Source organism: Peromyscus californicus, unplaced genomic scaffold (genome assembly GCF_007827085.1).
Source record: "Peromyscus californicus insignis strain IS unplaced genomic scaffold, ASM782708v3 Scaffold_3__1_contigs__length_106647218, whole genome shotgun sequence".
Classification (NCBI taxonomy): Eukaryota; Metazoa; Chordata; class Mammalia; order Rodentia; family Cricetidae; genus Peromyscus; species Peromyscus californicus.
Window position 1 is genome coordinate 89,494,200 of NW_026294551.1, and position 27,465 is coordinate 89,521,664.

The 27,465-nt window shown below is 54.6% G+C and overlaps 5 protein-coding genes and 2 non-coding genes across 20 annotated transcripts in view; 4 read left to right on the forward strand and 3 right to left on the reverse strand.

Moving 5' to 3' along the window:
* Window positions 1-1,221, forward strand: part of Axin1 (axin 1) — a 68,289-nt gene extending 67,068 nt beyond the window's left edge. For all 3 annotated transcript variants that reach the window (XM_052758835.1, XM_052758837.1, XM_052758838.1), the window contains one exon: window positions 368-1,221. In XM_052758835.1, the coding sequence (XP_052614795.1) occupies window positions 368-494 (127 nt within the window). In that variant the 3' untranslated portion in view covers window positions 495-1,221. The remainder of the gene's footprint in view (window positions 1-367) is intronic.
* A 213-nt stretch (window positions 1,222-1,434) lies between these two features.
* On the reverse strand, window positions 1,435-4,740 carry Pdia2 (protein disulfide isomerase family A member 2). The gene is made up of 11 exons (XM_052758849.1): window positions 4,368-4,740; window positions 3,533-3,739; window positions 3,291-3,424; window positions 3,067-3,204; window positions 2,883-2,999; window positions 2,618-2,743; window positions 2,350-2,547; window positions 2,140-2,260; window positions 1,872-2,053; window positions 1,656-1,763; window positions 1,435-1,562 (listed from the first exon to the last, which is right to left on the reverse strand). The coding sequence occupies exons 1-11, from the start codon at window positions 4,738-4,740 to the stop codon at window positions 1,518-1,520; spliced, it is 1,749 nt and encodes a 582-aa protein (XP_052614809.1). The 3' UTR covers window positions 1,435-1,517.
* Arhgdig (Rho GDP dissociation inhibitor gamma) lies at window positions 4,723-6,777 on the reverse strand. Of its 2 annotated transcripts, none has more exons than XM_052758848.1 (6): window positions 6,604-6,777; window positions 5,736-5,915; window positions 5,560-5,643; window positions 5,310-5,368; window positions 5,152-5,215; window positions 4,723-5,073 (listed from the first exon to the last, which is right to left on the reverse strand). In XM_052758848.1, exons 1-6 carry the CDS (start codon window positions 6,674-6,676, stop codon window positions 4,874-4,876), a joined length of 660 nt encoding a protein of 219 aa, XP_052614808.1. In that variant the 5' UTR covers window positions 6,677-6,777; the 3' UTR covers window positions 4,723-4,873. The 2 variants fall into 2 exon arrangements, with proteins under 2 accessions (XP_052614808.1, XP_052614807.1); XM_052758847.1 differs by having other exon boundaries at window positions 5,292-5,368; window positions 6,604-6,773.
* A 97-nt stretch (window positions 6,778-6,874) lies between these two features.
* On the forward strand, window positions 6,875-16,205 carry Rgs11 (regulator of G protein signaling 11). 7 transcript variants are annotated; one of them, XM_052758844.1, is made up of 17 exons: window positions 6,875-8,646; window positions 8,892-8,988; window positions 9,058-9,108; window positions 9,183-9,289; window positions 9,865-9,916; window positions 10,027-10,085; window positions 10,408-10,484; window positions 10,682-10,763; window positions 11,405-11,473; window positions 12,199-12,222; window positions 12,297-12,358; window positions 12,454-12,567; window positions 12,654-12,769; window positions 12,891-12,978; window positions 13,059-13,197; window positions 15,220-15,302; window positions 15,389-16,205. In XM_052758844.1, exons 1-17 carry the CDS (start codon window positions 8,578-8,580, stop codon window positions 15,501-15,503), a joined length of 1,404 nt encoding a protein of 467 aa, XP_052614804.1. In that variant the 5' UTR covers window positions 6,875-8,577; the 3' UTR covers window positions 15,504-16,205. The 7 variants fall into 7 exon arrangements, 6 of the variants coding, with proteins under 6 accessions (XP_052614804.1, XP_052614806.1, XP_052614802.1 ...); XR_008222539.1 differs by lacking the exon at window positions 6,875-8,646 and adding an exon at window positions 14,243-14,393 and having other exon boundaries at window positions 8,653-9,108; window positions 15,389-15,503; XM_052758842.1 differs by lacking the exon at window positions 6,875-8,646 and having other exon boundaries at window positions 8,655-8,988.
* On the forward strand, window positions 10,938-11,010 carry Trnaa-agc (transfer RNA alanine (anticodon AGC)). Its single transcript has one exon. It is a non-coding gene; the product is annotated as a tRNA-Ala (tRNA).
* Window positions 16,206-17,535: 1,330 nt separating the features above from the next.
* Fam234a (family with sequence similarity 234 member A) overlaps window positions 17,536-27,465 on the reverse strand; it is a 35,527-nt gene continuing 25,597 nt past the window's right edge. For 4 of the 5 annotated variants that reach the window (XM_052758852.1, XM_052758850.1, XM_052758853.1 and 1 more), the window contains 11 exons: window positions 25,687-25,986; window positions 22,983-23,099; window positions 22,475-22,666; window positions 21,595-21,725; window positions 20,967-21,099; window positions 20,585-20,714; window positions 20,027-20,167; window positions 19,636-19,711; window positions 19,278-19,433; window positions 18,714-18,816; window positions 17,536-18,625 (listed from right to left, as the gene is read on the reverse strand). In XM_052758852.1, coding sequence (XP_052614812.1) covers window positions 18,414-18,625; window positions 18,714-18,816; window positions 19,278-19,433; window positions 19,636-19,711; window positions 20,027-20,167; window positions 20,585-20,714; window positions 20,967-21,099; window positions 21,595-21,725; window positions 22,475-22,666; window positions 22,983-23,099; window positions 25,687-25,954 — 1,659 coding nt within the window. In that variant the 5' untranslated portion in view covers window positions 25,955-25,986 and the 3' untranslated portion in view covers window positions 17,536-18,413. Of the gene's footprint in view, window positions 18,626-18,713; window positions 18,817-19,277; window positions 19,434-19,635; window positions 19,712-20,026; window positions 20,168-20,584; window positions 20,715-20,966; window positions 21,100-21,594; window positions 21,726-22,474; window positions 22,667-22,982; window positions 23,329-25,686; window positions 25,987-27,465 lie in introns of those variants that run through there. The other variant, XM_052758854.1, reaches the window with a different exon arrangement.
* Trnaa-agc (transfer RNA alanine (anticodon AGC)) lies at window positions 24,482-24,554 on the forward strand. Its single transcript has one exon. It is a non-coding gene; the product is annotated as a tRNA-Ala (tRNA).

Sequence of the window (27,465 nt, forward strand, 5' to 3'; positions counted from 1 at the left end):
CATTCATGTCAACCAACTCAAAAACTCCACTAGGAAGATTACTGATACCTGAGTGACATGAAAGCCTGTCAACTCTACTGGTGTCAGAAGCCTATCAGCAACCTCCACACCTACCAGAAGCCAGAATTGGAGCTCTCAGGGGCTTTGTAGCGATTCTCAACATACTATTAATATTAACTCAGCCCTTTCAGTGCTCCCAGCTCTACCCCAAGTATGGCTGCTGCCCAGCAGGCACCAGCCAGGATCCTGGCTCACTGGCTGGGGCAAGCCTGCCCTGCAGGGTGGTAGGACTTCCAGGGGTTCCAGGACAGGCATTCCTCTCCTGGAGATGGCTTTTCTCACTGTCTCTACAATTTTCTCTCCCTAGATACTACTTTAAGAAAGTGAGTGACGAGTTTGACTGTGGTGTGGTCTTTGAAGAAGTGCGGGAGGACGAGGCAGTCTTGCCTGTCTTTGAAGAGAAGATCATTGGCAAGGTGGAAAAGGTGGACTGAGCACTGGGCAGCACCCTCAGAGTGCACTATCATAAGGTGCACAGGCATCAGCCAGTGGGCAGCCTTGTCCTCGGGAGCCTGATGTGGGCAACAGCATAGGATTGTGTCACAAGCTCTTGTGGGGGGGAGGGCTCAGGTGTCTGCCATACCTCTGTCCCTCTGTGTCTGGGAAAGGAGGGGGGTTCCTACTGAGTGGTTCCATGGGTTTCTCTGTTTTGCTTTTCAAAAGGAAAGCCCTACCTACCCCCACATTACCCCCTGAAGCAATACCAGGAGCCATCTCATGACCCTCAGCAGCTCTTGCTTTTGAATGCCGACTGACCCAGGGATACCTTTACCTGGGCTTGTATCCCAGTGTCCTCTTCTCCCTCTGGGACCTATCTACTGCACCTGGTTGGGCTCAGGCCCAGGAGCAGGGGATCCTGTGGGGGCCTCTGTCTATTGTACATGTCACACCGAGTGCCTTCAACATAGCTGTCTCTTGCCTGCCACTGTGTGAATCTGGCGGCTGAGTACCTCAGGCCCCTTTGCCTGTCTCCAGCCACCAGCTTGGTTCAGCAGGGTGGTGGGGGGTCTGGTCCCTTCTAAGTGTCCATGTAAATATGTATATTTCTCAGGCCAGGGCCAGCAGGGGGTACCCTGAGCCCATTTTTCATGCGATGACTTGTACAATTATCTTTTCAAAGGTACTTGGATAATAATGAAATAAAACAGTTTTTGAACCTGCCTTGGGTGTGTGATATACTATCCGCTGCCCTCCAGCCAAGCAGTGAAGGAGGCAAGCTGGCCTCTGTACGTGTTACCCATTCTTGCCCAGGCAAGCCCCAAAGTCAGGATCACAAGAGAAAGGTCAGGCCCCATAAGGTGCTGAGTTAGAGGCAAGTACCAGGGGCTAAGCTAGGCAGACCAGCAGCCAGCCCTGCTCATGAACCACACAGAGTCTGGGAAAACATTTTTATTCATAGCGCATGTCTCCTTCCAGCAACTGAGGACACCACTCCCTGGAATGCAGTGTCCAAATGGCTACAGCTCCTCCTTGGACCCCATGGTGGAATTGGCTTTTATTTCCTAGAAAGGATCACAGAAGCCCAGCTCAGACCTGCCTCTGCCCACTTTGCTGGGAGAGAACCTACTGAGGGGCTAGTATCCTGAATGGAGTACCACTGGGATGGAGACTGTAGGCTCCTTGGGCTCCTCAGGCAGGTCACCTCCACTGTCCAGGAACTTGGAGAATGTCTCTAGGTCCCTGGTGCTTTTGTATTCTATCACCTGAGGAGAAAGAGAAGGACCTGAGGGCATGCTCCCCGGCCACAGCGTGATACTAGCCAAGCCAGCTTTGGAGCAGTAGTACACTCCCTACCCCATCCATTCCTTCACCTTCCGGTCTGGCCCCGCAGGGAAGAACTTGAGGGTGGGATAGCCATGCACAGAGAAGGCCTCCAGCTCATTAGCTGTAGCATCCAACTCGGCAATGACAATGTCCTCACGATCCCTGTACTTGTCTGCCAGCGCCTCCCAGGCTGGAGCCATCTCCTTGCAGTGGCTGCACCATGGGGCATCTGGGGGAGGAATCAGGCTTGGCTAGCTGACATCCCACCACCACCCACCACCAGCAGCCTGCCACCTTCCCCTCTTCAGCACTCACAGAACTTGACAAACACATTCTTGGTTTCATCAAAAGCCACCTGTTCAAAATTCTTGCCCACGAGAGTCTTGACTGGTCGCTGGTCCCAGTCGGGGGGTATCTCCTGGCTCAGGAGGTAGGGCTGGAGAAGCAAGCAGTCGTTCACTGGGGTCCTGTGTAGGGCCAGGGTCCTAGGACTGCTGCTCCTTCCTCCCTCTAAGAACCACAGACCTTGACTTCCCCATGGAGGACTGCCTGGCAGAAGGCAGCCACAGAAGCGGCAGTGATGGGCGCCACATCTGTGGGTGCATACTTCTTGGTGGTCTCAATATTGATCAGGCGCAGGGTTGGGGCTTCCTCAGCCTTGAGCCCAAAATACTTCAGCACATGGCCATTGTCAACGGCCACATCCACCATCACGAACAACACCTACCAAAAGTCATACCAAGTTGGGGTCTCCCTTAGCCCTACCACTCCTCTCCCTGGGGCCCCCCAGTACCTGCCCCCGGAATGGGGGAGCTGCCTCCCTGAAGTCTGTTAGCAGCTCCCGGTGCTGAGCTCGTGTCTGGTTCACAAACAGCAGCAGGTGGTTGAGGATCTTGGCTGCAAAGATCTTAGGTGATGTCTGGAGGGATAGGAAACCCATGACTTCCACTGGGCCTCTGTTCGAGGGCCCCCAGCCCAAGGTCCCTCAACCCCAACCAAGCCTCCCACGTCTGAGGGTCCCTCCACCCTACCTCACTGTGACCTGTAGCTTTACTTGCCTGGATGTTGAACTCTGTGACCAGGTGCATGCTATGTGTGATGAGGAAGCGGGACAGGTCCCCCAGGTCCAGGCCAGTGTCCTTGTCTACCGGGAAGTCGGCCCGACCCTCATCAAACTGGACACCAGCAAAGTTAGCAGGAGCTATGGCCCTGACCCCAACCCTGTCCTTAACCCCAACCTACCTTCTTGAAAAGGACCACAGTATCCTTGGTGAGGCCAAACTTCTGAAAGAGCTGTGGCTGGTCAGTGACGCCAAAGGTTATGTCCAGGGCATCCTTCGCTAAGGCCAGGAAGGTGGCCACATCCTCTGCCTGTAGGTCCTACAGACCCAGCCCCCTGAGAATGATGGGTGCCACCAGTACTGTTCCCACAGCCTGTCTACCACCCCCCCCCCCCCCCAGTTTACCTGAAAGAAACCAATGACCACCACATCCTGTTTGGCTATCAGTGCCTGGACACCTTCCTCATCTTCCAGGCGTGTGGCACTGGACCCCACTCGCCGCCTCAGCCACTCAGCAATGTCCTCAGCCTTCTTGGGCCCTGCAGAGATGTCTCTATTTCAAATAGACTGGATTCCTGCCCCATCCCTAGGCCCCACCCACTCCACACCTGTGCGCTTGCCCACCCCCAGCCCTACCCACCTCATACCTACATATTCTTCAGGGTCTGTGCGGTTCCCATTCTGGAAGAACTTGAGCGTAGGGTACCCTACCACGCCAAACTCCTTGGTCAGCTCTGGTTCTGCAGGTCCATCCACCTTGGCCAAGGTGACCGCAGCTGACTCAGCTGCCAGCAGGGCAGCCGCCTTGCTGTACTCAGGAGCTAGTGCCTTGCAGTGACCACACCATGGGGCATCTGGGGGATGAGGCTGTGAGTGCACCAGTCCTCAACAACCCCAGCTGCAGCCCAGGTCCAACAGGAAACATGTTCTGTTCACATCCTCCTTCAGGACCACCCTAGGCATTGATCACAACCACACCTGGGTACCAGACCCCAGACAACTCTTAGAGCCCAGACACAGTCAGGTTTGAGAGAGTTTGGAAAGAATCCTGCTTCCTCACTCCAGGGCCACATATAGCTGCTTTCCGAAGCCTACCAGCTAAGAATGGCCTTGACATTTGTAAAGGGTTGTAAGGAATCACAGACACATATGTCATGGGACGCTGCATGGGCCACCCAACCTGGACACTGCCTTCACAGAAGAACCAGTGACCAGCTGTTTGGAACAGAGGCCCCAAAGGTAGTAACATCAGCATGTGGCCATGTTGACAGCAGGGGGGTTATGGGCATCCACATGTCTTCCAGCTACCACTCCTTCCCACTCAGACTAGACCACTACCAAGCCCAGCTCAACATCAGGGCCTCCTGTCCAGGTACCCTCTCAGGGACACAGGGTGCCCACAAGAAGGCCAAGTCTAGGAGGTAGACGCCTCAACCCACAGGCTATCACCATGGTCCCCAAACTGCTGGTCCAAGCACTCACAAAACTCCACCATCAGGGCTGGATGCTCCTGGAGTGCCAGGCTCAGGTTGCGGTGGCTCAGGACCAAGATCCCATCCTCCTTGGGGACTTCTTCCCCAGGGGACTCCTCGGGGAGTGCCTCTGAGGGACCCTCAGGCTCCTGTCCTTGTCCCCAGGGACCTGAGAAACCCAGCAGGAGCAGCAACACTGGCAGCAGCAGATCATCCATGGCGTGCTGGGCCCTGAAGGCTGGAGTAGATAAAGGGATCGGGGACCAAGCAGCAACAGCCACGTGGCACCTGGCTGGGTCTCGGGGAAGATAAAGCCTGAAAGGCCCCTCGGGGGCGGAGATAGGCAGAAAGAGGCAACACAGGGCAGCGAGACAGGGTAACATTTAATGGGCACCAGGCAGGGAGGCAGGACACAGCAGAGTGGGGGACATCAGGTCACCAACTGGGGAGGTCTGGGGAATGCTTGCAGGTCCTTCTGCAACTGACAGAAACTGGGAACACAGGCCCCAAGTAGGTTCAGTCCTTCCAGTCCTGGCAGACATGGAGGCACCACTCCCAGGACAGGTGGTCAAGCCTGTCATCATCAGTGAAGAGGGACCTGACCACGTAGAGGCCACGTGCCAATGCGCCCCTTGGTGCTTCCTCCACTGTCGTCACAAACTCATACTCCTGGGCCCTGGGGCCATAGCTGCCCACCATGAAGATGGCCTTGTCCACTGTGGGAAGGAAGGTCATCAGGAACCACCCCTCCGCCCTCCCCTCCCAGCCCCAGGCTGCCCTCCACACCATCTCACCACGTAGTCCCCGACGATAGGTGTGATGCAGACATTTGAGGCCACTGACAATCTCCTTGTTGACCTGGGAGAAGGAGAATGTTAAGGGCCTTCTCTGGAAGGCTGGGACATGGCTGGCCCCCTCCTGCAGCTACCCTCACCTTGAAGGTGATCTTCACCTTGTATTCAATGCCCTCCTTCAGGACAAACACCTGATTTTTCAGTGCAGCCAGGTCTCCTGTTAGAGGAAGGACAGGTGCACTCTAAATTTCCAGGATGTACAAGACCCTGCCCCAGGAATATCTCTGCAGGGACTGGTGGTGCCCATGAAGTCTGGGGCAATGCACCCAAGGAACTAGGATTCGGCACGGGGTCCTAGGACTGTCCTCATCCAAAGAAGGGCTGTGCTCTGCAGAGGGGGTGGGTTACCTGTAAGGTCCATGATGATAGGCCCTGGAGCCTGATCCGACAGCAGTGTCAGCCTAGTCACCTGCACGTTGGGCAGGCTGGGGTCTGAGGAGAAACAGCATCCACAGGGTGCCATGCTGACCCCATCTTCCCCTCCCCCTGCTTGCAGCCCTCCACATCCAGGCCCCAGGCCGTACCCATAATGAGTGGCAGGGGCCCCAGCAGCGCCTGCTTGTACTTGACCAGGCTCACGTCCTCAGGGTCCAGCTGCCAGATTGCCAGCATGCTCTTCTTCCCAGGGGCCTGGTACTCTGGCACAGTTTCGTCCAGCACTTCATCTGATGGGATTGGCTCCCCCTCCTTGTCAGCCAAGAGGACTGGGAGTCGGGGAAGGTGTGTAAGCACCTGCCACCTGCTGACCCTGGCATTCAAGTGCTGAGCTGGGACCCACACTCTCAACCAGTTGTGCCTCCCACTGCCCAGTGGAGCTAAAGAAAGCCGAGGAGCTGTCACGGACACACAGTGGCCCCTAAGTCCCTAGAAGTCCCTAGGCTTGGTCTCTTCAGGAGGGGCTCTGGTGACTAAAAGAGATTCCTAAGAGACCCTAGGAGACCAGTTTGTTTCTGGTCAGCTTACAGGCCACTGCTTAAGAGTAGTGGCCATGGGGTACTCCAGGGGCTCCCCAGCTCTGTGCTCTTCCCATAATGTCCTAGGCCCCTCCGGTGCTGCCCTGAACTAGGGGTCTCCATAGCCCCTTTGGGTGTCTTGGCCAGAGGTCTCACTGAGATGCTGCCCACTGCCCTCCAACCTTAGGATTGCCTCTCACCGGAAGGAGCCCCAGCCCCACCTACGGGAGAGGCCGCAGCCTTCAGGCTGGACACACTCCTTTCCTCCTGGCTCCCTTCCCCAGAAGGGTCTGCGTGGACTGAAGTCCCACGCCCGGCCAGAATCCACGCCACGAGGTCCCCACGAGCCCCCAAAGTTGCCGCGGGGACTGACCCCCAACCGCGCCGCTCCCTTGCTGCCCCCCGGCGCACGTGGCCGCCTCCCGGCCGGGCCACTCACCTCGGGCGCACAGCGCCAGCCGGAGCAGCTCCAGCAGCTGCGCCCCCAGCTCGCACGCGTCCAGGCCCAGCATGGTAGCCGCGGCCCGCCGCGGAGCCGCCGCCCGCTCGGCTCAGCCCCGGCGCGACTGCGGTGAGCTCATCCCGGCCGGGAGCGCCCCCCGCGCCCAGCGCCGCGCCCGCGCCGCGCGCCCCCAGCCGCTCCGCGGACCCCGCGCAGCCCGCAGAGACGCGCGTGTCGTCCGCACCGCGCCGGAACCCCGTCGTCCCTGCCGCGCCCCGCGCCGGGACGCGTCGCCAGGGACCCAGGGCCGCCCCACCCCCACGGGGAGTCGGGTCCCCCGGGATCTCCTAGGCGGGGCGTGCTGGCCAGGGACGCCAAGTGGAACAGGTGCGACACCCCCACGTCCCTGGACTCCCATTATCAGCAGGCGGCGCAGGGCACACCTGGAGCCCCGCAACCCTCCACCTGCTCCCTCCTTCTTGTCTGGGCAAAGGGGACTCCTGGGGCCTATCAGCCTCCAGCTGGGCCACACCCTGTTGGTTCTGGGCACCCACACACTGAAGTGCAGTCTGGGCCATACAGACTCAGGATCCCTTTAAGCTTACTGGTGCAGACTGAATGTGGGGTTGGGGGGAATGTGTCTGGGGGGACCTGGGACCCAGACAATTCTGCAGGTTCCTATGACTGGGCAAAGAAAAGATAACTGAAGAAACAGAAAGTGGGCTCTGAGAAATTTCTTAATCTTGACATCCAAAGGAGACCTAGGGATGGGAGGGGATGTTGGTTAGTCAGGGCAGGTGGCTGGTGAGCTGGGTGGGCTTTCAACTGAGGACAGCAGGACCGGAAGGCCTGGATCTGAGTAAGGAAGTTGTGCAGCGCAGTGTCTTTCTTTTCTGGGAATAACCAGGGATCATATCCACCTTTGCTTTTCTGAGTAGCAGGTGACCGTTAAGGCGGAGGCATTGGGCTAGTGGCCACACTGCCCCATTACCTTTCCAAAGCAAGACCCTACAAGGAGGCCCAGGAAGCCAGGGAGACCCACCCCTGCCCTGCAGGAAGTGTGTAGTGTTAGGTACGGAAATTACTTGTCCTTAGCTGGGGATAGCTTCAGCTGCCAGCAGCCTGAAACCTCCATCTCTGCCTACTCATCCAGGGAGGACGGATGGCCTTTGGTCAGCCTGGCCTTGTGTGTCGGTGAAGTAGGGGGCAGGAGAAGGTTGGGATCTACCGGTGATGTAACATATCTAGCCAGGACACCCCTCCACCCCCCTGATCCATTGGAATCAACTCAAATAGCATGTTGAAGGTTCCTGGTCTCACAGTAAGGCCAGTTCTCCCTCCTTTGGCTCCCAGCATTCCTTGGGTGGGGAAGAGAAAGAGGGTACCCTATCCTCAGGAAAGAAGACACGACCCAGTCATGCCTTTTATAAATGGTCAGTAACCCTGCCAGTGAGGGCTATATCATACCATCCTATGGCTCCACACAGGCCGTACATGGTGCCACATGTTTGAAAAGATACTCTTGGGCCAGCCAGACTACAGCCTTGACCCCACATCCCTGACTCTGCTGGCCCCTGCACTCCTTAAGGGCCCATGGATGGAGTAGTGGCTACCAAGACCCTGCACCACTCTTCCCAACCCGGTCCACCTGGCCACAGGCTCCTCTGCTGGAGTCCTCCATCCCTTCTAGACTTCATCCTTTCTTACTGTCTCCACCCTGAAGAAAACCTGTCCTTTTCCAGAGCTTTGGTGACATGTCCCATCTCCAAGACCAAGCCCCGAGGTAGGTAGCCACCATACCAAGGCAGGCTCCTCTGCTTGGCAGGCATCTGAGGTTTCAGGCTGCCCCCACGGCAGGCTATCACAAGTCACAGCTCCGGTGACTTGGTCGTGCAGGAACCTGTGCTCACACGGTTAACCTTGGCGGGAGGGGCCGGCAAGGGGCGGGGCGTCTCCTCTCGGACATCCGCCATGGCCACGGCTGCGGGCTGCACACCCCACGGCGGGTGCTCCCGCACGCAGAGGCCACATCTCAGCAAGGTGGGTCCTCGGCCTGTGGGCATAGGGTTTGGACAGGAGAAGGGGCGTGGAACGCGGCAGGTGAGGGGCGTGAACAGCACTGGGGAGACCCCGGAAAGCATCGGGAGTTCAGAATGACAGCACTGGGTGGCCCTAGTCCGGGCCTTTGCTGCCCCAGTTTGTTATCCCCGCGCGGTGGCCTGGGGAACCTGCGGGCAAGTGCGCACGATCTGAGTTGCTCCCCCACCTCCTGCGCTCGCTCTCAGATGGAACGGGTGGTCGTGAGTATGCAGGACCCCGACCAGGGCGTGAAGATGAGGAGCCAGCGCCTTTTGATCACCGTCATTCCCCACGCAGTAGCGGGTGAGGCTCGTGGACACCCTGGGGGAGCAGGGCGCCGCGGTCTCCGCCCACTTCGCCTCTCCCGTGCAGGCAGAGACCTCGTGGAATGGCTGGTCCAGAAGTTCTGCATCTCGGAGGAGGGTGAGAGTCAAGGCGCAAGGTGGCTTGGGGCGGGGGTGGGCGCTAGAAAAGCGCTCACTTTTCGTTCTCCTCAGAGGCCCTGCACCTGGGCACACTCCTGGCGAAGCACGGCTACATCTACCCGCTGCGTGAGTCCCGAGACTTGACGCTCCGGCCAGATGAGACGCCCTACAGGTTCCAGGTCAGGCAGGCCCCAGGGTAGCAGGGTGCACCCTTACCGGGGGAGGGATGGAGGTAACTGGGGTCCGAGCGGGATGTTGTGAAACACTGGACCGGACCCGCACCCGCACCCTCCCGCAAAAGATCTGGACAGAGGCAAGCCAAGGGAGCTTCAGCTCTCTGGGGCTGCAGCTGACATGCAAAGGGCAATGTGCGGAGCATTCAGGAGGAGTCCAGCAGCAGGTCCCAGCCTGAAAGATTATCTGCTGGGTGTGGTGATAGGAGCCCTGCACCTCAATGTGAGTCCAGGCCACCCCAAGCTCAGACTGTGACCACATCCTTGGATTATCAGGCTCCACTTCTTCCCCAGTCAGCTGGGGAGGCAATCAGAGTCAGGGAAGTAGTCCCTTTATAGGACCCCAAGTGACAATCTGGCCTCAGTTCCAGGTAGAAAGAATGGGCAGTGGTCAGCTGGAGCTTCCAGATAAGGATGCACCCTCTGACCAACCATAGTTAGGAGCCAGATGGTGGGGGGTGCGGGGTACCTGGGAGAGAGATGAGAAGGTCTTGGACTTCATTTTCCCTGCACAACACAAGACACCCTACTTCTGGACAAGCACTCTGTGGCCAGCTGCTGAGCTGGACTATGGTGAGTGGGATGGATATAAATCCGGTCTGGGAACTGGTGGTTCCAGGGCAATGAATGCCATAGGGTTTGGACACTGATGGCCCCTCTGCGCTATGCTCCTATCCTTCCAGCCATCTACCTGGCTAAGAAGAACATCCAGAAACAAGGGGCCCTGGTGGACTATGAGAAGGTGGGACCTCCATCAGGCTAAGTTTAGACCGCTAGATAACAAGCACCCCTACTCAGCCCTGCAGTCTCACTGAGAAGGCCACCATACCTCCAATGGAGGCTTAGGGTTCCCAGAAGGGGAAGCAGCCCGTTTAGGATCTCATGGGGTGAGCTCGTTTCTGTACCAGGTGGACACACACACACACACACACACACACACACACACACACACACACACCATTAACTCCCTGCAGTGTCCCTGGGAGCTGGGGTCCATGTTCCAGAGCTAGGCCGGTGTGGGGGGGTCACCCACTTTACCCACCGGATACCCTACTGCCTTCCAGGAACATTATGCCCAGCTGCACAAGAAGATCAACCATGCATGGGATCTAGTAGTGATGCAGGCTCGAGAGCAGCTGCGGTGAGACACAGACCACAGCTGGTGGGACACCGAGGATGCTCGGGATGCTCGGGATGCTCGGGATGCTCGGGATGATGGCGAGCTGGGCACCGGCATCCCTGAGGCCAAGAACATCCCATCACAGGCCTGCCCACGGCCAAGTGTGGGGAGTGCTGCGGTAGTGCCAGCTTCCTCTCACCTCTGCCTGCTCCTCCCAGGGCAGCTAAGCAGCGCCGGAAGGGAGACAGGCTGGTCATTTCGTGTCAGGAGCAGACATACTGGCTGGTGAACAAGCCCCCTGTGAGTCCTCGGGTGGTGAGGGCAGAGGGGGCTCCCTGGCTGTCAAAAGGGGTCTGTGTGTGTTGCTAAAAGACTCTCTCAAAACGGCCTGCTTAAGGATATGGTGCATTTCAGGGTCTGGGTGGGTGACAGGAAGTTGGTTTTGTTTCTTTGTTGAGAATGCATAGGTTGGGGTTGGGGATTTAGCTCAGTGGTAGAGTGCTTGCCTAGCAAGCACAAGGCCCTGAGTTCGATCCTCAGCTCCAAAGAAAAAAAAAGAGAGAGAGAGAGAGAATGCATAGGTGACATGGTCAGGCCTGAGGCTGCCTCTAGTCCCAGACCACAGAACAAGCCAGCTGCACTATGTGTATGGAAGACACACAAGAGCTAAGGCAGGACCTGAGGGTCTCAGGAGGCAAGATGGGGGCTGAGCCAGCTACAGCACAGGGGCTGGGTTTCAGGGGGCAGCGCCTGGGAAACTGAGGCCCTAGCACATGGCTCAAGGTCTGATTACTATCTGAGGGGACCACCCTGAGTCAGGGTGGGTAGAGAGATGGAGTTCAAGGCCAGGTCTAGACTCAGTTCCCACACCAAAGAGTAAAGGGTATTGAAGTCCGTCGGGGGTACAGGGCTTAGCACTTCATCTCATCATCTTTCTGTAGCCTGGGGCACCTAACATTCTGGAGCAGGGTCCTGAGAAAGGCTCTTACAACTCCAGTCGACTACAGATGGTAAGCACCTCATTTTCCGCCCCAGCACCCCCACTGCCTGCGGCGTTAACACGTGCCCTTCCACTCACCGCACTTCAGAGTTCATTGGACTGCTCATCCATCCATCTGTCCTTTGATCCTCCTAAATGTACCTGATGCAGCCACTCCAAGGTCCCTAGTTTGCGCCATGCCTGGTCTCAGGGCCTCTGGCACTCCACCTCAGGCTCCCTTAGTAACTCTTGTCCTCCTCTTTTCTTCCACCTGCCGACTTGGGTGCAAGTAAGTGGTGGTCCTGGGGGAGGGTGGGAGGCTCTTCCCCCAGGCTGAAACAGCACCAGAAACCCAGGAAGGGGAAATAATGACAAGCAAGGCTATGGTGTGGGGCCCTGGGCCCACAGGTACCTCCCTCCAAAGCCTCTGGTAACATCCAAACTGGAGAAGGCGGGACCTGGTAAACAGACCCTAGCTAATGCAGCAGCAGGGGGCAATATGACAGGTTAGCAGCAAGTGAAGAATTTCTAGGTAGCCTGGAGAACTGTAGAGTGTTATAGAACATCTTCAGAGTCTCCAGATACAGGCCGTCAGAGGCCTCCCCTGGGGGCTCCCAAAGTTGGGCCCAAAAGTCCCAGCCATTCTTTGCTGCATCCTGGTGGAGCAAGGTCTCAGCCCTAGGTGGGGCATAGGGGGATTCCTGAACCCCAGAAGGCTACTTTGTAACTCAAGCCACCTGTGTCTTCCAGACCTAGAGCTCGGATTTCTATAAGTGTGAGGTAGGTCCTAGAAACTTGGGGGTTAGGGATGCCCATCCCCCAGCACAGGTCCTGACTCAGCTCTGGTGTCCTAGATCGAGCGCTTCAGGAAGGCGTTGGTCAGAAACCGGGTGAAGTCCTCTGTCTGCCTCGAGGCGTGAGTGAGGAGCAGCGAGACCCTTCCCAACCCAGACCCTTTATAGAGCCTCTTGTCCCTAAGGCTACCCTGCAACTGGCCCCTGGAACCCCCAGGTACCTGAAGTTCAGCAGCCAGCATGGCCCGCATGATCCCATCATGTCAGGGTGCCTGCCCAGCAACCCTTGGATCACAGACGATGTCACCTACTGGGCCATGAATGCGCCCACGTAAGCCCTGGGTGTTTGGGGTGGCACTGTCCAGCGCTCCCAGCCTGGTAGCAGGATCAGCAGCCCACTCACCCCTCCCCTTCCAGGGTGGCTGCCCCCACAAAGCTGCGTGTTGAGCGATGGGGCTTCAGCTTCCGGGAGCTCCTGGATGACCCCGTGGGGCGTGGCCACTTCATGGATTTTCTCCAGAAGGAGTTCAGCGGTGAGAAGCCCCTATAGGCACCCCCAAGGGAGGAGGCCACTGCCTGGGACCCTGTCCCAGGCTTTCTCTAGCCTGCTCAGTGCGAACGACCAACCCTGCCTGATTGCTGCCCTGTCTTCAGCGGAAAACCTCAGCTTCTGGGAGGCATGCGAGGAACTGCGCTTTGGCGGGCAGGCCCAGGTCCCTGAGCTGGTGGATGCTGTCTATCAGTAAGTGTGTGGAAGTGGAAGCTAGTTGGCCATCGCTCAGACCCAGCACATAGGCCTACTCTGTACCATCCGTATCCCAGGCAGTTCCTAGCCCCTGGAGCTGCCCGCTGGATCAACATTGACAGCCGGACGATGGAGTGGACCCTGGAGGGGCTTCGCCAGCCGCACCGCTATGTCCTCGACGCAGCCCAGCTGCATATCTACATGCTCATGAAGAAGGTGGGCACATCCCGGGGTCCTCGCCAGCACAGCCCTCCCTAATCTGCTTTAGGTTCTGTTGGGTTTTGTCTATTTGGCTTCGTAAGGAGTGAGCATAGCCACCGCCAATCACGGCCCTGGTTTCAGTGAACCAGTGTGGTGGTGTTCAGACCCCACCATTGCCTACTGTCTCTTGACTGGGCTGTCTATTCCCTACCCGACCCGTTTGTGTACCCTCTGGTCATCTAGTGGTACAGATGGAGTCAAAGCTCGATTCTTTACACTACTGACCAGTTTTAAAACAATTAGCTGGATCCTCAGTGTTTGTTCAGTGGTTAGCAAGGTTTTGTAGTTTGTCTGAGTCAAGGTCTCATTTTTTGTTTGTTTGTTTTTTTGAGACAGGATTTCTCTGTGTTGTTTTGGTACCTGTCCTGGGTCTCACTCTGTAGACCAGGCTGGCCTCGAACTCACAGAGATCCACCTGGCTCTGCCTCCCGAGTGCTTGGATCGCGCCTCCACCGCCCGGCCTGAGTCAGGGTCTCACTCTAAAATCTCTAACTATGTATAAATGTCCAGGCTGACCTTTGACTTGTAGGTGAGCCTCCTGCCTCAGCCTCTTGATGTTATTTAATACCATAATAAATTCGTGGATTTCTTAGGGCATGGTGTTGAAAACCGTTAATCCTAGCACTAGGGTCAGAGGCAGGTGGATCTCTGTGAGTTCAAGGCCAGCCTAGTCTATAGAGTGAGATCCTGTCTCAAAGAAAAAAATCATAGATTTCAACACATTTAATGAGTTTTAAACCACAACAGTTGACCATCATCATTGTTGTCATTACAGCCAGTCTCCTGTAGTTCATACTGGCCTTGAATTTGCTATGGATGACTTTGAACTTCTGATCCTCCTGTTTCCACCCCAGAGTGCTTGGATTTCAGATATGCATCATCACACCATTAAAAAAAAAATACTGTTTCCTCAAAAAAATGAAACAAGCAAACAAACAAAGACTAAAAAACAAACAACAACAACTAAAAAAACAGGCTTGGTGTCTTTTTCTTATCCCAGCACTCGGGAGGCAGAGGCAGGCAGATCTCTAGGATCTCTGAGTTTGAGGTCAGCCTGGTCTACAGAGTGAGTTCCAGGATAGCCAGAACTACACAGAGAAACCCTGTCTCCAAAACAAAACAAAATCCAGCCAAACAACAACAAAAAAAAGGTATTGTTTTTTAAGAATGGGTCTCCCTATGTTCCTTAGCTGTGATCTGTGAGTTCTCCCACGTGGACTCAAGCTGACACTCTTGGCCTGGTCATCTTAATGTCACATTCTGTGACTTCCCAGCCCTTGTTGGCCTCTTGCTTTTTGGAGTGTGTGTGTGTGTGTGTGTGTGTGTGTGTGTGTGTGTGTGTGTGTGTGTGTGTGTTTTGAGACAGGGTCTCTCTATATAGCTCTGGCTGTTCTGCAACTCACTATGTAGACCAAATTGGCCTTGAACTCAGAGAGATCCACCTGCCTCTGTCTCCTGAGTACTGGGATTAAAGGCATGTGCCACTACACCTGGCCTTAGTGTGAGTTTTTGTAGGTTTTCTCTATTTTTCTAACGAGCTCTGCCCTTTGAAGGATGATTATTTTTATAATCTCACTATGTAGCCCAGGCTATCCATGAGCTCATGCTCCTCCTCCCTTTGCCTCCCAAATATTGGGATTACAGGTGCGAACCATCACGCCTGGTCTGCTGTACAGTTAAAGCTCCGCATCCTCGCCCTGCCTCTATAGAGGTGGAGGCACTCTGGCTCCTCAGCCCTGGCTGGAGAGGTGCTTGGCTCATCCCTGTGTGTGTGTGAACATGGCACCTCTTGCCCGTGTTTTACAGTCTGGTGCTCCCACCAGATGGGTGCCAGATCTCTCTAGGTCTTGGTTTGGGCTAGTGTTGGATGGCCGTCCCCCCCTCAGTCCCCAGCCTATGAGCAGAAGGTGACCCCAGCAATGCCTGGCTAGACCTGGCTAGGAAGTGAAGGGTCAGACTGGACACTGTTTCCTGCAGGACTCCTACCCGAGGTTCCTGAAGTCTGACATATACAAGGGCCTGCTGGAGGAAGCTGTGATCCCGCTGGAGACCAAGCGCCGGTGAGCCATACCAGTGCCCTATATGTGCTGAGCAGGGAAGACCCTGCAGAGAGCAGACCAGGTCCTCAGCACTTTCTTGTCCCTAGGGCATTTCCATTCTTACGGAAGCCTCTGCACTCAAGCCCCAGCCCTGCTCTTCAATCTACCCCTGGGGAGCCTCCAGCAACCAGCACCCCTGCAGTTGGCGATGGGGAGGAGTAGATGGATCTTGCGGGTCACCTCAGCTTACTATCACCCGCCTGACACCCTGTGGAGTCATGCTGACCTGGATACTGGGCCCCGAGCACTGGTGTCTCCTGTGTAGAGAGCCCAGCCTTGCTATGAGGCCCCTGAGTCTCCACTAAAATCCCCCCACACACACATACACCCTTAGAAGAGACTGGTCCAGCCACTGATTCCTAGCAAGGAGATTTCATTGACTAAGCCTTACCAGGACAGGACTTGTTCCTGGAAGGTAAAATCAAGGTCCTCAAAGTTCCTCGTACTCTGTAGTTAGGACTAGGTGGTCATCTCATCTCTAGAATATCAAGTCTTTGACACATCAAGAGATATTGGTCTCTGGCCATGCCATCCCATTGAGGATGGCTCCACCGCTGTATAGGTCCCTTATTCTGCCGAAGCTAAACCCCGTGGCTTCTCAGTAGACTGTATCTGCAGGCACCACATTCACCACTATACACAGCCTCTCTTCCACCTGTCTTACCAGATCTGAGAAAGGCAATTCCTGCTGTTGTCCTGACCGTGGTGCTCCTAGGTCCCTTAGGTCTTTGCCAAGGAACAGTTTCCCTAACCAGGCTGTCCTCTGTGCCACCTCCTTCTGCCATGCAGCTCCCAGCCGGGCTGCTCTCCAGTCTTTCCTCACAACTCATTTCTACAGAAATAAAAGATTCAGGTCCTGACTTAGTCTGTTCTCCTGTGGGTCCAGCTTGTCCTAAGTCCATGGCTCGAGTATCTGTGACACAATGCATGGGTGGCATGTAGTATGAGTGGCGTGTGTGCATGTTGAGTGTGATGTGCAGCATCTGTGGTGTGTCTGGTGGTGTGTGTGTGAAGAGGCTGGGAGCAGCTCGAGAGTGTCACATGTAGCCACCATGGGTCCGGAAGGATGATCCAGTGGGTAAAGTGTCCTCTGACTTCCAGGCACACCCCTACCCCAAATAAACAAATGTATTGTTTAAGTGGGTCCTGTGGAGGGGCCTGTCCTGTCTGGGCTGCTGAGTGGCCCGGTCCTCTCAGTCCTTCGGTGGCCTCAGCCTACAGACCTGAGGGCCTTGGTCTTTGGAGGAAACACAGGAGTGTGTGAGTGCAACAGAAAGCCAGAACCTTGTCAAAGAAGCTGTGAGCAGACAGGATGCTACCATCTGCCCGGTGTCCTCTGGAGCAGCTGTGCCCAGCTGCAGGAGGGATGACCCAAAGCAAGCCCCGGGACCCTAAGAAACCTTGGGCAGGCTAGAGGGGCAACTGGTCCCTTAATGACCATAAACAGGTCACCGTCCTCAGCAGCCACTAGGTGGCCTTCAGGTAGGGCGCACATCCCAGACTGGCTGAGTGGTGGCTGCCCTTGGACCCTGCACCCCATCCTGTGCCGTGGAGAGCCAGTCTCCTGAAATCTGGAGGTAGACCCTTCCCCTCCACTAACTACCCTTCCTTCTCAGAGGGATGTGTGTGCTGAGTTACCTTTACTTCTCAGGGTTGAGGGACCGACCCACTTTCTGCCTTGAAAACGCCTACCCATCAACCTCAGCCCTCAGGTAGATGCCTCAGGCTTTCGTGCACGAGCATGTGCACACTTGAGATTTTTGTACATGTGTGGCTATGAGAACAAGTTCATGTTTAGCAAACTCCAAAGGGTTCTCAGAAGGACTGATGCTCTCGGGTCAAGGCCTAAAACCCTTCCAGGTTCTGTGCAGTGACAGCTAGAGCTCATCTGACCTTTCACTGCTCTGCATAACGGAACACAGAGGACATGATCCTAGGGTAGAGATGCCTGTCAAGACAGCAGGGGCCTCTGCCCTGGTGATCATCCCAGAGGCTGTGTGAAGACTACAAGCTTTTCCTATCGGGCAGGTCTGTGTAGGCTCTCATCTCCTCAACTCTCCTCTTAACCTTGCCTTGGAGCCCTGGCATTCCTGGCAATGACTTAAGAATAACACCCATCCACCCCCCCGCCCTTCCCACTCCTGTTTACGGCAGGCAGAGAGACATCCAGACAGATTGCAAGCTCACGCTGGGCTACTGGGGCTTTCCCCCATCAGTGCAAATCATTTATTGTGTTGTTTCTCATGGTGGCTAGGGTCATGGGATTGCTTTGGCTACAGAGCTAGGGATCTGGGCAGAGCTGCTCCGTTGCCCTTGGGCCTCAGGAGCAACAAGGCACAAGGTGAGACCTGCATCAGGTAAGCACCAGAGAGTAGGAAAAGGGACGGGCCTGCTGTGCTCGGGGTGCAGGGCCTTGTGTGCAGACGGCAGGTCCAGGGTACTGAGGGAAGAGAGAGTCGGTGTGTATTCTACAGGCCCCTCAAGGGCACCCACAGGCTCCACTGCAGGCCCCTCCTGCTGGCAAACTCTTGCTGCTCACTTTCCAGGAGACATGCTCCCTTCTGCTTTGGGAGAGCAGCTTCAGAGCCTCAGGTTCCAGCCGCAGCCCTGAAGCTGCCCAGCGCCCACCACCCTCTGAGCTCCACGACTCCCGAGAGACAGTGCAGACAAAGGGAGAGCCGGGCCAGGAGAGGGACGGACATCCCAGGCAGGGGTAGGGAGCAGGGCACCCCACAGCAGTGGCTTCCCCAGTGGACAGTGAGAGGGAAAGGAGGCACTAAGTGGGGGAGGGGCCTCCTGAAGGACTGGCTCGGCCCATACTGGCCCAGGGAGGCCTGCTGGCCTTGACCACATCACACGGGCCACACAGTGAGACCTTTGACGGAGGACATGGTATAGGCAGGAGACTGGAGGTGTATATCCTTGGGTATAGCTGGTAAGGCCATAGCTCCCAGAGGACCAGAATCACCAGGGCCAACAGTGAGGTCAGCGTGGAGGCTGAGGGTAGGCCAGCTTTCCAGGAGGCTTTGTTTTCACAGTTGGAGTCTTTCCATGTGCCCCAGGTCCCACCACCTACAACTCACTCCGGTACCGTAGTCGGGAGAAGCGGTCCCGGATAGCCTGGTCGCTGTCTGAGCTGCCTTCACCCAGGTGGACCACTCGGCTGCCTGGGACAAGGTCTCGAACTTTGTGTTTGATCACAGAGACCAGGCCAGGCATGTCTGAGCTTGCTGGGCCCGTCAGGAGCACATAGGCAGCATGGCGGCTTGGTTCAAACAGGATCGCTGTAGGGGACAGTCAGTGCTGCTCAGGGCTAGCCGGAGAGAACTAGGTTGGGGAAGACCTGGACCCAGTGCCTGAGCCCATGCTCACCATCGAAGGCCACGATGTTGGCAGACACGTTGGCTAGCTCCAGCAGGATGCCAGGCAGGGTGGGGTGGAACATGTACAGGCTGTGCTGCGTGTCTTGGGGATCCTAAAGTGAGAACAGCAATGTGCCTCACTCACCTGTCACACCTGGGCCATAGCTCTATCTCAGTGGGCTCTGGAACTCCTGGTCCCTTCCTGGGCAGCCCTAGGTTACCTTCAAAAGCTGTTAACTAAGTACCTTGTTTAGAGCGATGTCTACCAGGGTCCCCCAGAAAGCTACCTCCTGTTCTATGGACACTTGTTAGCCCCTGCGTCCACCACCTGAACCTGGTCCTTCCTGGTGTTCGTCAGCACCTGCTCTCCCTATAACCTCCAAGATCCTTCTCCTGTAGCCCTAAGGCACTGCAGGATACTCCCCGCTTGGTCTGTACCCCCTCCCTACAGTTCTGCACTCCACTCAGTGAACTTGTGGTAGTCTAGGCCCTGGCAGCTTCCCGGGGATCTGGGTCTGGCCCCCCTCGCCCCAGATCCCAACGAAGGGTATTCCCTGAACATGTAACCACGTACCATCTCGTTGGTGCTGACAAGCTCATGGAGGCCCCAGAAGAAGAAGGCTGAGCGGTGGTCTGCCGTCATCAGGCTTGTGGATGGTGGGCCCCCAGGCAGGCTTGGGAGGGGCTGGCTCCACAGCACAGATCCAGAACTGAGGTCCAAAAGTAGGATCTGGGGAGGGAGGGGACACTGCTGGCAGACAGCCTCAGCCTGCACAGGAATGTGTAGCTCAGCCATGCCAGCCACAAAGGCTGCTCTCTGTGCCATCTGCCCATCTGAGGACAGCAGTCTGGGGCTCAGCACTGTCCGCTTTCAGTCTGCCATCAGTCACGAACAAGGTAGTCTCCCAGTCCACACAGGAAGCCCAGCCTACCTTCCTATCAATGCTGGTTCCATTTTCAATGACCACAGCCAAGGTGTCTGGTTTGTAGTGGCCAAGGATGGGTTTTCTGGAAAGATTAAGGAAGAAGACCTCACAGAATGTCTTGGTACAGGGATCCGAGATGAAACTTCCATGGCCACATGCTTCTGGATTGGATGGGGCTACCCACATCAGGACCCAGGATGAGGGGCTGGTACCTGTGACCAGCAGCTTCAGCAGACCCTCCAGGGACAAAAGACAGCTCCAAAGACAGACAGGAGGCCTCCAGCGGAAGCACACAGGCCTTCCAGTCTACTGTCCATCCTCCCTGGCAGCCAGCAGGACAGGCTGAGGTCCTAAGCAGGCGTGCATCCCCACTCAAATTCAGCAGCAACTGCCATACCTTAGAACCTGAGTTGAACCAAGGGTCCACCTGGGCATCAGATCTTGTCCATCCAACAACATACAGGCCTCAGAGCTCACAAGGAGCACGTCCTGGCCAGCTTTCCCGGGGACATTCATCAGGTAGCGGATTGCTCCAGAGCTAGACAAGAAGAGTTGAGGTGGTGAGAGTTGGGGGCGGTGGGGTATGGGTCTTTGAGATGAGCCCCTCACCAAGACAGGCCTGTTGGGGCTACTTCCCTCAGGCCCCGGTATATCTCCATGTTTCTCAGTTCCCTAGCCTGAAAGTTTAAATGAGATGCTGTTTGTGGATCAAGGATGATCTCCCCATACATTATTTTTCTCTACTACTGGGGGATGAAAGCCTGGGACTCATTCGTGCTGGCCAAGCACTCGCTCACTGAGCCACCCCCAGCCTTCTCAATTCTTACTCTGCTTTTGCTTGTTCATTTCTCACTTCCAAAGAGATGCTGACCTCACAGTACTGCAAGGCCACAGTCTGGCTGTCCTGTGCTCCGCACAAGGTTGTCCCTAACTGAGACCCGTGTGTCAGACAAACCTGTGCAGAAGCCTCCGGTGAGCAGAGCTATTGAGCAGGTTTTCCCAGTAGGAGTCTTCCTTAAACTGGCCATCTCTCCCAGTAAATCTCTCATAGAGACCCTTCACAGAGAAGCCGCAGAGGGCACTTGCTATTCCAAATACAGAAGGACACTGTCACCATGGGGACCAGGAGCATCCATCAGTCCCACGTCTGGAACCACGTTGTACCACACCCGGTCCAGCCCTTGGGCTTCCTGATTGTTGACTAGGTGTCAGCTCATGAACAGGAGTGGCCCCAAGGTGGCCAGTCACCCAATTTCTCCGCATGCCCAGAATCCAGTGTTCTGCCCAGCATCACTTCAGGAGAGAAGCCCATCCCAAGAACGTGGCACCCAACATACCACACGGCAGGAGAATATAGTGAGCACCCGTTCGGGTGACATGGAGGAGGGCGCCACCGTCACCATCCACACCAAGGCTGCCTCTGTGGCCAATCTGATCCCCGGTGCTGCCTGAATAGATGGCTCCGCTGACCTGTGGTGACAAAGGGCAGTAGGGAAGTGACAGGCCCAGCTCTGCGGGAGGGCAAGGGGAACTCTAGGGAGCTGCAGGGGAGAGGGTGGTCAACACTCTTTGGTCTGGGGAAAATGTACTTTGAGGAGAGTGACCGACAGGGAGCATGTGTAACTGTGTTGCCCAGCCTGCCCCGGAGGCATGGTAGCTGGAGGCCATGGTAGCTGGAGGCCATGGTAGCTGGAGGCCATGGTAGCTGGAGGCCATGGTAGCTGCAGGCTCACGCCAACCCCCACACAGGCCATGTACATTCTGCCACTCATGGGAAAGGCCAGCAAGCTCCTGTAGAGATGGAGCCTCCCAGGATGTTGCATGTGTGGACCTCAGTGTAGAGCCCTGGGAGAACCCTTGCTGGGTGGCCACACAAATTCTCTCTAGGGAGAAGTGGATGAGGGAGAAGAGAAGAGGGGCTATGAGGTAAGTGGGCCTGGGGTACTTGAGAACTACGCTGATCACCTCCTGCCCCTCCCGGGCGAGGATCAGTAGGTCTGGGGCACCGTCACCATCGATGTCAGGCACCTGGAGCAGAGGGCTCAAGATGGAAGCGTTCCCGCCTAAACTGCTGGAGTGGCTCCACAGGGTTTCCCCTAAAACCAAACACACCGTGGCTCCAAATCCCCTTCTTGACAGACAAATGGTAGACTCACGTGAGGGCACCCATCCTTGGGACCCTGAGGCCACTCAGATACAGGAGTGTGTACAAGTGGCCTGAAATGTCGGCGAACAAGCACAGTACACCCAAGTGAGAAGATGTTAGACGGTCTCTTCACAAAGCAGCTGGTCCAACAGCTCGTGCCTGTGATCTCAGCATTTGGGAGGAGCACACAGGAGGCTTGCTGTGAGTGGGGGGCCAGCCTGGGCTACATAAGTTCCAGGTCAGTCTGGGCTGTATGGTACGACCTTGCAAAAAACTGAAACATCAGTGAGAGCAGGGAGATGGCCTAATGGTTACAGCACTCGCCACCCAAGTGTGATCCCTGAAACTCATGGAAACCGGGTGGGCGAGCCTTTCTTCCTCTGGCCTGTCGTATTAAGGCCTGAAGACTTGTTCTAAGAGTAGAGGCCCATCAGTAGCTCAGTCCAGCCTCTAAGCCACAGGAGCCCAGGCTGCTCCCTCACAGCAGGTGACACCAGTTGTCTCGGTTAGCATCCATAGCAAGATGCAAACTGTAGGGGTGAAGACACAGCGGCACCATGGCGGAGCAGCTGCAAGAGCTGCTACCACTGGCCTCCGAGCAGTCACATTTGGAAGGTTCCTACCCGGTCAGCAGCCCCCAGGGGAGCGCCAGGGCTGACCCCTCCAGTGAGAACCACCGACCTTTGCCAGAGGGCTGACCTGTGAATAAGTTGACTGCGATGGAAGAGCCTAGACTTCCCACGAGGATACAGGCAGAAGACGCCTCACTGTCCGACTGTGGAGGCATGGCACACTTCACGAGGGCGACATCTTGGGCTACGGGCCTCTCCCAGAGCACGCTGCCATTGGCCCCCGACACGGCAGCCACAAAGGCACAGGGAGCCGACAAGCCTGGACGGTAGAGGTGGCAGCCACTTGGTCAGTCTCAGATAATGTCCTGCCACCTCCTGTCTCCCTTACTCTGTGCCTCAGCCACATGACTCGGCCCATTTTCTTTATTATCCCCGTACACCTGAGTCTCCCGGGACACTGGTGTTGGCCCCAGGTGGAGTGAGGGAACTGAGAGCATTACCTAGCCTATTCTATTACGAGAAAAAAGGACAGGATGGTTCCCTGAATCCCCTCCCTTCGTATGCCCCAAATGAGATGGTGAGCCTGGACAAAGAACCCGATTTTCATGGGGACCACCTTGTTAGACAGGAATTACCTTCATCGGCACAGGATCTGGTGAAATTGTTACTGCTGTTGGTGTTTTTATAAAGAAAGAGAACGTCCTGGATCCTGTCCCTGTTTACATCTCTCATAGCCAGAAATTCATACGGGACTGAAAAAGAAAGTCACAGACTGTGCTCCAGGGGCCATCTGTCTTGGGAAAGGTCAGGTTGAATGCTCTGAGTGGCTTGGTGCTCCCACTGTACAACTTGCCACTGTGAGGTGCCCCCGCCCCCAATAAGAGCAGGATCTTCATCACTAGGACAAGCAGATTCTCCAGAGGCAGGCAGATCTCTGTGAGTTTGAGGCTAGCCTGATCTACATGGAACGTTCCAGGAGAGCTAGGGTTACAAAGAAAGACCTTGTCTCAATAAACAAACAAACAAACAAACAATAAATAAATTAACAAATTTGAACATCCATTCAGAAGAGAATCCTCCAAGACCAAGACCAGCGTGGGATTCAGGCAGCCATATTCCATCCTTGTAAGGTCCAGTATTTCCTTCCATCAAGGGCTCAAATGAGAAGCTCTAAGCTTAAAACCAAACTATGAGAGGATGAAGTTGGACATTTATCATATTCAAAAGCTCAAAATGGATCAGACTCCTAGACACAATTTAAACTATAAAATACAAGCCAGGTGTGGTGGCACACACCTTTAATCCCAGCACTCAGGAGGTAATGGTAGGTGGACCTCTGTGAGTTCGAGGCCAGCCTGATCTACAGAGCGAGTTCCAGGACAACCAGGGCTATGCAGAGAAGCCCTGTCTCAAAAACCCAAAACCAAGACAAACAAGGAAACAAACAAAGCAGGTACAGGATTTCACGCCATCTCTCCTAAGATGTACAAGTGATGAACAGACACATGAGAAGACTTCAGCATCACTGGACACCAGCCAAGTGCAGCTTTCCGCACCAAGAACTGGGAGCAGGAGGTTTAGGATGAGTTCACAGCCGCAGTTACATAACAAGTCTGAGGCCAGCCTAGGCAACACAGCAGATTCCAGGCCAGCAACAGTTCCACAGCCAGAGCCTGTCTAAAAAGCAGTGTCTGGAGCAAGTACACTGGCTGCTCTTCCCGAGGACCGGGGTTCAATTCCCAGCACCCACATGGCAGCTCACACCTGTCTGTGACTCTAGTTCCAGGGTACCCAATGTTCTCTTCTTTGTTGTTGTTGTTTTGTTTGTTTTTTGTTTTTTGTTTGAGACAGGGTTTCTCTGTATAGCTTTGCGCCTTTCCTGGAACTCGCTCTGTAGACCAGGCTGGCCTCGAACTCACAGAGATTCAACTGTCTCTACCTCCCAAGTGCTGGGATTAAAGGCGTGCGCCACCACGGCCCGGCCAATGTCCTCTTCTAATGTGCATGGGCACCAGGCATGCATGTGTATGCACACACACACCTGCAAGCAGAACACCCATATACATAAAGCAGATCTGAAATAAAATTTTAAACCTCATAAAAAAAAAAATCAAACAAAAACCAAACAGCAGGGTTGGGGATTTAGCTCAGTGGTAGAGCGCTTGCCTAGCAAGCACAAGGCCCTGGGTTCGATCCTCAGCTCCAAAAAAAAAAAACACAACAAAAACCCAATAGCTGGAGATACAGCCAGGTTGTCAGTCTTTGCCTGGCACATATGCAGCCCAGGGTTCACTCCCTGGCACTACATGGTCAGGCACAGTGACCCAAACAAACAAGCAGATGGACCATATGGACACATCACCTCCAACCCATCTGACGGATGCTCGGGAAGCAAAAATGGAAGTGTCAGCAGACAGGAACCCTAGCCCTGACGGTAGGAGCGATGAACCGGAAATTAACTCATTTCCAAAGTCCCTTTACAACAAAAGGAAAGTGAGAAAACCTGTCTTGAGAAACAAACAAACAAACAAACAAACAAACAAAGGAAAGAGAGAACAAGACTTGGGCTGGAGAGATGGCTCCGCGGTTAAGAACGCTGACTGCTCTTCCAGAGGTTCTGAGTTCAATTCCCAGCACCCACATGGTGGCTCACAACCACCTATAGTGGGATCCAATGACCTCTTCTGTCGTGCAGACCTAACAGAAGACAGAGCACTCATAAACACAAATAAATAAATCTTAGAAAAAAGAAAACAAGACTTGGGGAACTGGGGATGTAGCTCAGGTGGTAGAGTGACTTCTCCTGTACCACATGAAACCAGGTGTGGTGGCACACTCCTGTAATGCTAGCAGCTGGGGTGTGAGTCAGGAGTTCAAGACCAGCCCAACTACACAGTGTGTCTGAAGTCATCCTGAGGTAAGTGAGAACTTGTATCTAAATAGATAAAAAATAAATCAAATTTAAAAAGGAAAGGCTTTCCAGTTGCTTTTCATGAAGGTTAATTTCATGGGACAGAAATAACGTGTGGTTTGGTTTAGCTTCCCCCCCGGGAGCACCTCTGGGCGCCTCCACATCTGCTGTGCGGTTCCCCTCAGCTGACGGGCCTTCGCTAACCTCTCAGCCAGCCGGTGTGTTGCACTGAACTGTTTCCAGTTAGTAGCCTACAAGTCTGCTTTTGCTCTCTTACCAGAGCAGTCCTTCCAGTTCCAGAAGGCTCCCGAAATCTCCAAGTTCTGAGGTAAACCCGGCAGCCACTCAGGGCTGACTGTCAAAGACCACCAGACTCCCCGTACGTAACAGTCCTGCCCCAGGGGCCTCTGGGACCCTCCTGGGCTCACCTGCAGTGTTGTAGTCAAGCCTCCACATTCCCTGAGACAAAGGTCGGTCTGGACACGGGATGATGAAAGAGACGACAAACACCACAAAGAGACAGATAAACAAGGAAAGGAAGAACGCCACTGTGCGGCAGCGGGACAGTCGGGACTGCAGAGGCTTGCTCTTCAAGTTCTCTTCATCTTTCGATTGGTTTCCCAGGTTGTCCTGTGACTTTCTGTCCTCATTCTTCAAGGGGTGGATTTCAGCTTCTAAATCCTTGTTATCCGTCATTCTGAGCTCATTCCAGAGCTTAATTATGGTCACTGCACAGGATAAGAAACGGGTAAGGTCATCAGTGAGCTGTTGCATATGCAAATCATATTGCTTTCTTTTCTTTCTTTCTGACAACATAAAACAAATTCTTAACTAGCTATCCTCATTGTACGTGTCTGAATGCATATATGCCCCAGCACATGTAGGGTCAGAGGACAAGTGTGGAGTCAGTTCTCTTCTCCCTTAATGGGATCCAGGCGACTAAACTCAGGGTATCAGGCTTGCACACCCTCTCTACCCTCTGAACCACCTCATCGATCCTGCATCGTTCTTTGTTTTGAGATAAGGCCTCTGTCTTAGGGCTACTATTGCTGTGATGAAACTCCATGACCAAAGCAGCTTGGAGAGGGCAGGTTTATTCAGCTTACACTTTCACATTGCAGTCCATTATTGAAAGATGTCAGGACAGGAACTCAAACAGGGCCAGCACCTGGACGCAGGAGCCGATGCAGAGGCCATGGAGGGGAGCTGCTAACTGGTTTCCTCATCATGGCTTGCTCAGCCTGCTTTCTTATAGAACCCAGGACCACTAGCCCAGTGATGTACCCACCCACAATGGGCTGGGCCCTCCCCCATCAATCACTAATTAAGAAAATGACCTACAGGCTTGCCTACAGCCTGATCTTACGGAGGCATTTTCTCAATAGCGGCTCTCTCCTCTCCATTGACTCTAGCTTTTGTCAAGTTGACATAAACTAGCCAGCCGACCCCTTGTCAGTTTGACACACAAACACATCTGTTAAGTCACAACCTTTCTTTTCTTGTTCATCCCCCCAAAAGTATACATTAAAAGACATTTTATAAACTTAAAAAGTCCCACAGCTTTACAAATTCAAACATTTTAAAAGTTGTCTCTTTAAAAATATCCAACCTCTACTGTGACTGGTTCAATAAAGAGCTGAATGATCAATAGTTAGTCAGGAAGAGGTTAGGAGGGACTTCTGGGGACAGAGAGGAGTAGGGGAAGAGGAAAGGTGAGTTGCCAGCTGTATGCAGAGGAAGCAGAACATTCAGGTGGAGAGGTAAAAGTCACAAGCCACGTGGCAGCTTGTAGATGAATAGAAATGGGTTAATTTAAGTTATAAGAACTTGTCAGAAAGAAGCCTAAGCTAAGACTGAGCTTTCATAATTAAAGGCCAAGGCTGAGCTTTCATAATTAATAAGTCTCTGTGTCATGATTTGGGGGCTCGTGGTCCAAAAAAAGCCTGCTCCACAAGTTCTTTTCAGTTATCACGTTCTAGGCTTCTGGCCTCTTATTAGAAAACACCGCTGAGTTTCAATAGGGGTCTGGCTATGCAGTGTTGCTTCTACAGTGAAATTTATTTAATTTATTCTATGTGGATGGGAATTGAACCCAAGGCCTTGTGCATGCTACACAATTACTGTACCACTCAGCTGTATCCCCAGCCTGTAGTATAATTTAAATAATCACTTTAATCTGGTCACTTGGCATCTACCACTATGTCTTT